At 36.9% G+C, this 12821-nt stretch overlaps 1 protein-coding gene across 11 annotated transcripts in view; it reads right to left on the bottom strand.

The window, feature by feature from the left end:
- Abi1 (abl-interactor 1) overlaps nucleotides 1-12821 on the bottom strand; it is an 81086-nt gene that overhangs the window by 15293 nt on the left and 52972 nt on the right. For 6 of the 11 annotated variants that reach the window (XM_006254356.5, XM_006254358.4, XM_006254360.5 and 3 more), the window contains exons 4-7: nucleotides 6724-6738; nucleotides 5916-6016; nucleotides 4242-4382; nucleotides 601-701 (exon numbers count right to left, since the gene is read on the bottom strand). In XM_006254356.5, coding sequence (XP_006254418.1) covers nucleotides 601-701; nucleotides 4242-4382; nucleotides 5916-6016; nucleotides 6724-6738 — 358 coding nt within the window. The remainder of the gene's footprint in view (nucleotides 1-600; nucleotides 702-4241; nucleotides 4383-5915; nucleotides 6017-6723; nucleotides 6739-12821) is intronic. The other 5 variants (XM_039096101.2, XM_006254359.4, XM_006254357.5 and 2 more) reach the window with 1 other exon arrangement.

The raw sequence follows: 12821 nt of genomic DNA on the forward strand, positions 1-12821 counted from the left end.
ATTACCTTTCAAATGTGTGGTTTTTAATATACACATTTTATTTCTAGGCAGCTTGCACTGGTTCTAACCCATCTGAAAAAAAGTCTACGTTTCACTAGCTAAATTCCAAAGGGATAACTGAATGTTCTCCCAGAATACCTTAAATTTACACACTTTTTAAAAAGGTAAAATAAATTTTCCTATTTTTAAATCTCACCTTACAGTCACTGCATTTCACTAAAATAGGTACTGAATCTTATACATAAATAGGAAGCCACAAATATATTAGTTTAGCAATACTGACCTGAATGAAATATCATGCAATATGGTTTGCTTTTGAAATAATAAACATCATAAACTATTATAAAGACAAGATTTACTAAAACAAAATGGCCAAAACTGACTTAGCAAAGTTATTTCTCTGTACCACACATAGAGATTGTAAAACTCCAACAACTTTGTGAAAATTAACCTAGAAATAGCGTATTTTTATATTTGTTTTTAATATAGGAATAGCCACAATCTCATAGCTAATTTAGTTCAATATGCATAGACTGTTTGAGCCTCCATAATAAAGTTAACAGACATCACAGAGGGAAGCGAGAGCACTAGCGACCATACCTGGGCCCGCAGTGGGCGGGGAGGGTGTGGGCACAGCAATGGGAATACCAATGCTGCTGCTCCCACTGTTTTCCCGGCTTCCGCTTCCTCCACTACTCCCACTGCAAAGAAGAAAAGCATTGGAAAATCATTTTTACAGACTGGTTTTTTTGGTTTTTTTTTTTTTTCGGAGCTGGGGACCGAACCCAGGGCCTTGCGCTTCCTAGGTAAGCGCTCTACCACTGAGCTAAATCCCCAGCCCCCAGACTGGTTTTTTAAAAGATTAATCATAGAGGGGCTACTAAACACTCATTAATTAACTTGGTTATAAACCTTTACTCTATTAAAATGGTTCTTGAGTTACATTGTTCTTCTAGAACTCTAAAAACTAGTAACTAGCTTAGTACTCGAACCCTACCTGACTTTTACTCCCAGCACTCTGAAAGCAGATACAGATGGATCTTTATGTGTTCAAAGCTAGCCGGGGACCTTGTCTTAAAATGGTAATTATAGCTTTAAGAAACGTCTTGAGCAGTGAAGTCTCACAGTACAGTGAGTTATAAATACCAGTGTCAAGCCTTCTGTGACTAAGAGCATAAGAGCCTGCTGTGGTGGCACACGACAGTTTCAGTCAGCACTGGCTGAGTCTAGAGGTTCTTGAGTCTGGCATACATAACCTTGTTTCCCTCTGTGATGGTTGTATATGCTCAGCCCAGGGAGTGCCACTATTAGAGTGTGTGGCCCTGTTGGAGTAGGTGTGTCACCGTGGGTGTGGGCTTTAAGACCCTCACCCTAGTGGCCTGGAAACCAGTATTCTGATAGCAGCCTCCAGATGAAGATGTAGAACTCTCAGTTCCTCCTGTACTATGCTTGCCTGGATGCCACCATGTTCCTGTCTTGATGATAATGGAGTAAACCTCTGAACCTGTCAGCCAGCCCTAAATAAATGCTATCCTTATAAGAGTTGCCTTGGTCATGGTGTTTGTTCATATCAGTAGAACCCTAACTACGACAACCTCCTTGTTCCTCAGAAAGGATTAGTGACCCATACCCTCATAAAACTCTATAGTAGAACATGAGAAAACAAACTCAAGAGTTAGTGCAACAGGTAATATGAAAACAAAAGTACAAAACAATGGGAGAGGGGATGGATCCTTGTCTGAAAATCAACAAAACCAGAAAGAAAAACAATTTCTCCCTATCTGAAAGAAAAATAAAAGGGCACGGTGGCACACAGCTGTAATCCCTGCATTTAGGAGGCCAATGAAAGAATATGACACCGTCTAGGTCAGTCTGGCCTATACAGCAAAGCCATGTTTCCAAAACATAAATAAGTTGAGTACAGGGGTGTACACCTTCACACCCAGAACTGGGAAAGCAGAGGCAGGTAGGTCCCTATCAGTTTGAAGCATGGTCTATAAAGCCAAGTTCAAGACCTGCCAGGGCTACATACCTTGCCTCAAAAGCAAACCAACAAACAAATATAAAATACATAAAGACAAATTGAAGATTAAGTGGTAAGGAATTTTCTGGGAAATGAGTGTGATGATCTGAGTAAGAATGGCCGCCACAGACTCATATATTTGACTGCTTGGTCATGAGGAAGTAGCACTATTTGAGATGAATTAGTAGGTGTAGCCTTGGAGTGTGTCACTGAGAGGAGAGTCTGAGGCAGCCTCTTCCTGTTGCCTGTAGATCTGGCTGTAGAACTCTCAGCTACTTCTCCAGTACCATGTCTGCCTGCATGCCACCATGCTTCCTGCCCTGATGATAATGGACTCAACCTCAGAAACTTTAACCATGCACCAATTAAACGTTTTCTTTATAAAAGTTGCCTTGATCATGGTGTCTCTTCACAGAAATAGAATGGTAACTAAGGCAATGAGCAAAAGAATAGAAAACAGTTTAAAGGTAGGTTTCACTACTACTAAGAAACTATTCAACTTCCTCCAAGCCAAGTCCTTCTACCTGAGAGTAATTGCTGTCTAGCATACCTGCCCCTCACTGTGTTGCCCAGGCTAGTTTCAAACTCCTGATCTCAAAGGATCCTCTAGCCTTCTAAGTATATGCCACAGTGCCTAGCTTATACTGTATTTTAAAAGCAATACTGTTTGCTGGATTTGCACACAAACTCAGTAAGGCAAAGATTTATAGTGCCTGTGTAAGATTTTTATTCTATTTTCCAATGATTAATTTAAAATTAAATTATCACATTTTAATAAAAAGACCCACTAATAGAACATGGGCTTAAATATGAAATTGTCAACTCATTCAAGTCAGGAAATCTACTCAGCTTTATGTCAGACATAGGAATATTTGTACATTTAAGTTCTTCTGTAATTACTGACTTAGGCGCTTTTTATCTAAAATAGGCATAAGAGGTGGCAAATTATACTGTGTGGGCTAAAACTAGACAACAGTCCAATTTTTGCCTATGACCTAACTTTTTGTTAATAGTGAAAACTCAAAAGAAGAACAGTATTTTTGCAAAACATTAAAATTATATGAAATTCAAATTTTAGTACCATATGTAAGATTTTACTAGACCATAGCTTTGTTCGTTGATTTACATGTCATCTGTGGCTGTCATGGTGCTAAATTTGCAACAATGATTAAATTTTTCCAAAATCCTGACATATTGACATTCTAGAAATACATTTTAAAAATAGGTGTTAGTATTTCAACACAATAAGCTTGGAAAAAAAAACAAAACTTGTTTCTGACTAGTTTGACACACTCATTTTAAATAACTAGTGGTGGAACAAGATTAAGCTATTACTACCTCTACTTAACCCTCTGTCCAAGAGCATTTAAGAGTATTGTTCCCTGTGCCCTTCCTAATGAGCAGGAGTTCCTGGTAAATGAACCTAGCAGTCTCATTCACACTAAGAATATATCCTACCACTGAGCCATAAAAACCCTAGCCCTACCTTACAACATTTAAAGATGTGTTAAAAAGCATTCTTGGGTGAGGAGGGTGGAGAAGGTGATAGAACTGGGTTACTACTAAAACACTTTTGTTCCAAAATTTCTGAATACATTATATGCAAATTTAAGAGAGCAAAACAATTTTAAGCTTTGTTTGGGGGTTTTCTGTTTGCTTTTGGTTTGGGCTCTGCTTTTGAGACAGGGTTTCATATATCACAGGCTGGCCTCAAATTCACTAAGTAGCTAAGGATAACCCTGAACTTCAGATCCTCCTGCCTCCATCTCCCAAGTGCTGTAACTGCAGATGTGCACCATCATGCCTGGTTTGTATGGTGCTGGGGATCAAACCCAGAGCTTCCTGTATGTTAAGGCAAGCACTATGCCAACTTTTACATCTTTAGCCTCTAAAAAGCACTCTTTAGTTGTAATCCCAACATGTACTTGTATCTCTGTCAAAAATAAGAAATATGATCTGCATACAGTATACACAAATTAAAAAAAAAAAAACCTCAAAAGAAAAACTGAAATTTGATGGGATCAGAAATACAAAGAATGGTGCTCGCTTCAGCAGCACATACACTAAAATTAGAAATACGAAGAATGATACCCTCCCCTTTTACATTCACTATTAGCATTAAAGTAACACCTAACTTGTATCTGTATCTTTAGAAATCGTCCCTCAGCAATCAGCAGCACACACTTTCAGAGCTCAGATGTTCAGGCGGAAGCCTTACCTATGCGTCCTTGGTCTCTGATTTAAAGAAGCCGTCCTGCCTGGACTATGCTGGCTTCCAAGCCTCGCAGGACTAGTCATGTAGTCATTAGGAACTGTGGGAGGCTTAACAGGCTCTAGGGTTTTGTAAGGGGTATTCCGCCTAACAACGAAGAACAGAAGGAGGGATAATGAATAAGAAAGACAAACATCACTCCCCAAAATTTGCAAAAATCTCTCTCTCTCTCTCTCTCTCTCTCTCTCTCTCTCTCTCTCTCTCTCTTTCTCATACACACACACACACACACAGAACTTTTTTTTTTCCAATTTTAATTTAAAAAAGTAAAGACTGGCAAGATGGTTCAGGGAGGTAAAGGTGCTTGCCACCCAAGTCTAGAGACATTAGTTCAATCCCTAGAACCCATTTACCAGGGGAGAGGGATACTGTACATACAAATGGTAACGCATTCACTCACGACACCACAGAATTGTCTCTGACCTACACAAAGCATAAGGTAGCACAAGTTACACAATACACACTCTCTAAGGACAAAAAAAAAAGTTTTTAACAGTAATTACTAGTGACATATTAAAATTCTGACGTTTTAACATAAAAATTGAAATTTGTTACGAAAATTATTGGAAAGAGTCATTTAATGTTCTAACATTATACTAAAAATAATGGTTATAATGCTCAATAATATAGAATATTAAAATATACATTATTCCCAATTCAGTCACTCACAAGCCTTTTGGGGAAGAGGGGAGCATGGCTGGCTGCTGACTAACACCCTCCACAAAAGCAAGAAATCTAATATGGAACTTCCAAGTAACTAATCCTTCACAAACACCTTAAAAATTATTGATACAATTAGTACCACCAGAAGTCACCACCATCTTTTCCAGCTTTCCATCAAGGTACTCTGGTGCAAAAAGGCCACTGAGTAGCTGAGCAGTTAGAGCCACTCAGGCAGAGTCCTAAGCCATGGAATAGGAAAAAGAGAAGATGGAGACTACTAAGCTGAACTACACGGAGCACACCACTTACTCAATGACCCACAACATAAATACTACACATGTGAGTGGAAGCACTATAAGGATCCCACTGGTCAATCCATTTAAGATAAAGCATAAGGCAGATTTACATTCGTTTGTGTGTGTGTGTGTGTGTGTGTGTGTGTGTGTGTGTAAAATTTTTGTAAAAAAAAATAGGAATGTTCTGTCTGCATGTACCCCTTTATGCCAGAAGAGGGCATTGGATCCCATTAGATGGTTGTGAGCCACCATGTGGTTGCTGGGAATTGAACTCAGGACCTCTGAAAGAGCAGTCAGTGCTCTTAACGGCTGAGCCATCTCTCCAGCCCTCTACATTTTTATATGTATAAATAAAGGATATGCATTTATCCATATATAAAAGATCATTAATTCCTGGCATGACTCGTATAATTCCAAAGCTAAGGAGGGGGAAACAGGCAACTTTGGGGCTTAGCAGCAATCTAGCTTCCTGGGTGAGTTTCAGGCCAATGAGAGAACCTGTCTTAAAGGAGGTGATCAACTTTCCTGAGGGTGAAACTTCAACACACACACACACCGCACACACGAATTTAAAGGGTAGTTCCACAAGAGCAAATTCAAAAACAAGAAAACATGCACTCAAGTCTCAGGAATTCTTTGTAGAATACAGTTGAATTTGTACCCCAAAGTTCCTCGGCCTGACACAGGAGGGCTTGGTGGTTTCTGCGTGGGAGGATTTGTTCTCGACAATGTGCCAGTTCTTGCAGGCTGGTTATTTCCGTGCTAAAATGTGGAAAGAAAAATTTTATTTCTGCATCAACTTGTTCTTGATGTTTTAACATGATGTCTTTTTCTTAATATCAGAATGTGAAGTAAGGATTCCCAGACAGTTCTAATAGAGTTTGGTATTACATTTTAAAAGTTTAAAAGCCACCTATGCTCAGTTCTTCTCATCATATTTTGTGCTATTCATATCAATTTATACAAAATACAAGATTGCTACATTTTATATCTTATTGTTAGACATGTTCATTGATATCAAACTTATTCAAGAATCAGAGTTAAAATGTTTGAATAAACATTTATATATGCATTATGTGTGCATAAAAGCAAACCACAAAGCTGTCAATCTGCTAAAACACTCATTGCAAATATAATTTTTATCCTAATAATTCAGCAATAAGATCACATGTGACGTCTGGGAAGCCTAACTGTAAGTCAATGGGAGCAAAGCAACTGTAAAACACAGGAGCAAAAGCCGTACCTGTTAGAACAATTAACGTCCCTAACGTGCAAACATCAATATAGCTAGGATATATTAACACAGCCAAGCTAAACGCTGCTGATGTGATCTAAGTTTGAGCATACTTAATCTACGTAAATCCTACAGGGAAAAGCAGACAGACAGGAGTTTTCATAGTTTAGTGGCTCTGCAGCCTCTGTCACATAGAGAAAGTACTGTGGATCAAATGATAAGCAGTGTCTCTTACCTTGGCTTTTAGCCACTTTTTGTTGGCAAAAACAAAAAAGGGGGAAAAAGTAGAAATTAATTCTAGGACAGCTTGACAATTTATATTACTGAATTTATGTTAACAAGGTTTTATCTAACTCTATTTGAAATACACTTTAAAAGTTATCTAGAGGAACTAGAGAAATAAATGTTTGTATGTTACACTTGTTTTTCCCTCAGTACTAGTACTCAGGGCTGTAAATGTTGGTCAAGCATTCTACCAATGAGCTAGCTACAACCCGCCACTACGTTTCACAGACTGGCCTTGAGCTGACTTTATGACCCAGACAAAGCCTGGAGTTTATGGTTGATTCTCTTGCCTCAGTCTCCCAGAGAGCTGGGACTGCTGGCTCCTGTCTAACATGTACTTCTAAAAAGAAGTTAATTCGTAAGGAAATTACCAATTAAGTAAGCCAATCTCAGGTAAGCATTTAACCCATGGATCTAATCCAACTCAATCAGGGATGAAGCAGAGTTGGGAAGGTGTCCCCAAAGTATGTAATGGCTTTTGCAGTCGACAGCATCCAGCACCCATGTCAGGCATCTCATGACTATCTGTAACTTCAGTTATAAGACATCAAATGCCCTTTCTGGCCTCTACAAACACTGCACTCACATGCACATCCCTTCACATACACACGTTTACAGATAATTAAAAATAAAAACAAAATCTGTAGCTGAGGGTGACAGATTTAATTCCAGGTCTTAGGAGACAGATAGGCAGATCTCTGCATAACCTAGTCTATGTAATGAGTTCCAAGCCAGCCAGAGCCACATAGTAAGACTCTGACTCGGAAAAATAAAAATAAAAATAAAAATTCATAAGTTGATTTCAAGTTCAGGAAAGGATTCAGCCTTGCACCTCAGTGTTTAAAAACTAAACCCAAAACCCTGGGAATGTAGCTCAGTTTGCAGAGCCCTGAAGTGCATCAACACTGGGCTTCATTCTCAGCGTGCCTTAACCCAAGTATGGCAGTAGAACTCCTGAAAATCCAGAATGTGGGAGGTGGGGGCAAATGATCCACTACATACAAGTTCAAGGCCAGTTTTGGGACCATACAATCCTACCTCAAAAACAAAATTATGGGTGTTGTGTTATGAATAAGATAATATATGTGTGTGCATAAAACTAACAAAGAATAAAAGTAGCCTTTAAAAAGCAAAAATATAGGAAAAGCAAGCATCCACTTGTAGGTTGGCCAAATTCTGACTACAGAAAGAATAAAGAGTTTGAGAATTCTCTTATCTAGACTACTGAAGTCTTCAGCAAGCCTACACTATTAGGAAGATATATGTTGCTATGTTTTTATTGAGCAGTTCAGTGAAAACTCTAAATAAAAACTCTTAAAGGCTGCTTCTGTGAGAGATGACCAGCTAACACACCTAAAACAATGTGCATGCACGACCTGTAGTGTCAATCTCTTACACTAGGTCATTAAGAAAAAGAATTCCCATTTCTATAGTTTGTTTATAAAGTTTGGAGATTTCTATTTCTATCAATAACATCTGCTGTTCTCACACCTTATCTACCATTTTTCAATGACCCCAACAGCAACATTAAATAAAACCTTATGAAAGAATTCAGATTATCTTCTCAGTTATACAACTGTGCTACAACTTTGGTATTTGTTTGTTTAAACTGCCATCTGAGAACACTGTCTGGAACCCTACCTAATCACACCTTGATGTGAAGTACTACATTTAACTAATAATAAATCCTTAATAAGACATACTAGTGTATTGTATGATCTATGTATATGATGACTACATACGTACCATATACATGTGCATACAGTATTTCATAATAATATAACATTTTAATTGTGCAAAAAAGTGTTCTAAGTACATTCTTACATCTTCATTTCTTTCAACTGAAAGAACAAAGACAAATAAAATATTTTTAAAACCCTCAGCATTTGTATGTAAGCTGTTCTCAAATTAAAGAACAATAGAACTAAACTAAACTTGAACCCTGCAACTATACAACTTCCTAACTTTCAACCTTTATTCAAGCTCAGCTTTCTCTACTAAACAGTTTGTGCATGTGACTGTGTTCCAAAGAAGGAGTATTATAAAATTAATCTCTGCCTCTTAAATCTCAAAATATAACAGTTAGCAACTGAAATACTTACATGAAATGTCTATTTAAAATGTCCCCAAACAAAATAAGATTTTACTATTTCCTTAAGATCTCTCTTGCTCTAAACATTTACATTTATGAATAAGAAATTTTACCATTTACCTGGAATTAAAAGCATCAGAATTTTCTTTGAGCCCACTCTATTTTTCTAGCAGTAAGCTTCAGAAATCAATGAGACCAATTCTTTCTTTGAAGTAACTGATTAGCTCTCGCTCATATTAATATTCATGTAAGGCTGTGCTACAGTTTACTCATATAAATAAATAAATCTTAAAAATAATAATAAATAATAATAGTAATAATCAGAAGGGGTGGGCTAGAGAGACAGTCCCATGGTTAAGAGCTCTTGTTGCCCCTGCAGAGGCCCCAGAGTTAGGTCCTATTACCCACATACAAAATGTCACAACCATCATACAGAAGAAGACTGTATCTCTATCCGCTCTGATCTCCACAGGGACCAAACACATCCAATATACATACACACATGGTACACATAAACTCACTACACACACATGCAATACATACAGCACACACATGAATATAGTATACACAGGGTACACCACACAAATGGCACACAAACATGGTACATTCACTTTGTGTATCCACATGGTCTGCACACATGGTACGTATACAAATATACATGCAAAACACTCAGATACAAAGATAAACACACCTGAAAAAAATTAAGAACAATAACTGGGAGACCATTAAAGCTGAGACAGCCCTGGTGTTCTGGGTTACTACAAAACAAACTAAAACTCAACTCCATAACTGACCAGAAACTAACAATCAACCTTTGAGGCTTTACCTTAAAAAACACCAACTAATTCTAACCTTTAAAATGTCTTTGTCTTGCTTCCTTGCTTTTCTGCATGACCTCCACATAAACACTAAATATATATATAAGAAACTATCCTCTGTAAGTTATAAATTAATTTAGATATCTGTTCATTGTTACTACTACCAGAAACAATTCTGCATTTCCCCACTAAGTATTCAAGCCTTCCTTCCCTACGCTCACTGTGAAATATTGTGGCTGCCCATAAAAATCATCATCTTTTGTTGTTGTTCTTCATGTGCATATTCTAGGTTCTGCATAGTGGGTTTCTCCTATCAGTATTTTATTCTGTTCCCCAAAATCTAACCAGACTTACTTTATGCTATTTTTTATTTCAAATTCCTATTAAAATATAGACACCATATACTATTCTGCATGAAATCTATTAAATTCATTTAAATGCTATTTAAATGTGCATAATCTATTTAAGGGAAGGCCAAGTATATCTCACCCAAACATCAAAATACTAAAATTTATAAATAAAATAGAATATTAATCTTAGGAGTACAAAAACCTTGAATGTAAAATGTGTTAGCTACAAGACAAGTATTAATCTATTTTAATATAGTATTTAAAATTTATAATTATAAAAATATCCAAACAGTGAAGTTCAATGACAAAAAACACCATGAGGAAACATCAGGTGTCATGATTCTTAATACAGCACAAATTTAACACACTGCTCAGAAATCAAACTTTATCTAGGAAGAGTTAAGATTAGGAAAAAATTTTTAATCAAAATACATTGCATGAAGAAAATTTTTAATTAAAAAAGAAATTAAATTTCTAAATACAAAGGCAAAAATAATAATAATTACAGGGAGTAGTAGAGTTGCCTATGGTGAAAATGCACATTTTAAAATAAATTTAATTTTCTGACTCATAATTTCAGCCAGTACATAATCATTAATCATTGTCATTATCATTTATGAATTTATCATTAATGAATGCCCAGATTTCTATAGTTTTGTAAGGAGCAGGTGGGTTGGTTAGATGGGTGTTTTGTTTGTTGAGTCTCAGTGTCCAGCCCAGTTGACTTGGAACACACTGTGCAGAACAAGCTTAATCATCCTTTAAGCTGTAGTCATCCTACTCCTTCTGCCTCCTGGAACTAGTAGTATTTCTTTCGAGATAGGGTCTCTGTATATAACCCTGGCTAGCCCAAAACTCACTCACTAGGACAGGCTAGCCTTGGATTCAAAAATGCACCTGCCACACCCAGCTGACATTATTTCTTAATTTCACACATCTCTATAATCCTGTACGAAAAAGGTAACATAAGAGAATGAAGTTCTTACAGAAGTCATTACCCCTAACCCCCAAGAAACCAACCAGTAAAAAGACCAGGGACAAAGTAATTATGTACGTATATATTTTGTATATATACAGATAATTTTACACACACCATCTTCATATTAATGTCAGACTAGCCTCAAATTCTCTCTATGAGCAAGAATGGTCTTGAGCTTCCTATGCCCCTGACTCACAATTTGAGTGCAAGGACTGCCAAGTGTACCACCACTGTGGTACTTGGGATCAAATACAGGGTTATGGTCATACTAAGCAAGCACTCTACCAAAACATACCAGTTTCTAAAATATACCATTCATACCAGCCACCCACTCTTTTAAATCTTGGTCAAAACACTTAAAACAGCAACCAAAGCAATGTTAGTACCTTTCAGAAGTGTACACTTGCACGGGATCAGTAAAATTAGGGATGCTATGTACCTTACCACAGTACTCTTGTAAAAAGAGATGTTTGTTTTTTTAAGTATCTGCATATTTTAGTAATTAGAAAGAAAACTACCTAAGTTCTCATCCATATACTTTCAGCATCTAGGAGGTTGTGTTTATGCTTCTTACTAAATTCCTACTTGAATTATACACAGTTGCATTTTCTTATTAAACTTCCTTTTAGAATTTGGACCCAAGCCTTTAATCCTAGCACTATGCAGGGGTACATAAAACATGGGGTTTTAAAGCACACAACCATGAGTGAAGGGAAAAGATAATTCAGGATATTTGTTTTTGAGATAATGGTTTTATGAGGAAGCTGTGTTAAGTCTGAGCTTCACTATGTAACCCAAGTGGGCTTCAAACTTAATTTGCTTCAGACTCTATAGTGTTATAATTTTCTCCAACATCTGGCTCAGAAAATTTTCTTTATTGAATGGGGGGAGGGGGGGTTCATGAATTTTCCCAACAGATTAAATATATACATCTACATGTTGTGCAAAATTTTAAAATCCCAAAACAGCCACTAATACAATCTTACATATTACTATTCTATAATATTCTAAAATTGAATTTAAGCTCTCTGATAAACAATGTTAGACACACCCTTGATAAAACACAAGAAACAAGTAGTCTCTGCTACATTTGTCAAGAGTTTCAGCTTCACATTATAACTGCCATAAAGGTGAATAAAACATTCCAGAAATCACAGAAAGAATACAGTAAAAGTTTAATACTTCTCTCTCGACGAGACAGTCCAGAATATTTGGAATGCAAACACCTCTAGCAACAGCACCAGTACGATCCACCAGCTACAAAAAGTTTCCAGACTCTGGCTGACTTCCTTTTTAAAAAGAGGGTGAGGATTTGCTTTCCAAGAGCATTCAGATTTAATTCCCAGCACCTACATGGCAGCTGACAACTGCCTGTGAGTCCAACTCCAGGGATCAGACACCACTTCTGGCTTCCACAGGCATTAGCACTCAAGTGAAGCCCAGACATTCAGGCAGGTAAAATATCCATACACATAAAGTTAAAAAGAATTCTTAAAACCTAAAAGACATTACGAAATATTTTGAAGAATACAAACAAAATCAACAGTCTTCTGGGAAAAAGATTACTACCACATTTCAAAGTATAAGTTTATTCTGGGCAGAGCTGGCTAAGGAACTTACACTATTCCAGTTACTTGCAAAGACACATAAATACAAAAAAACTACAAATTTCAAGATCACATAATTCCACCAAGCTTGGTCATAGGCAACAAATATTCTACAAATCTAGAGGTTGTGGCAGATGTATACAAAACAGAATGTATGCAATTTTTCTATTTTTAAAAAATATAAATTGCTGAACTTCATCCC

The sequence above is a fragment of the Rattus norvegicus genome, chromosome 17 (assembly GCF_036323735.1).
Source record: "Rattus norvegicus strain BN/NHsdMcwi chromosome 17, GRCr8, whole genome shotgun sequence".
Lineage (NCBI taxonomy): Eukaryota > Metazoa > Chordata > Mammalia > Rodentia > Muridae > Rattus > Rattus norvegicus.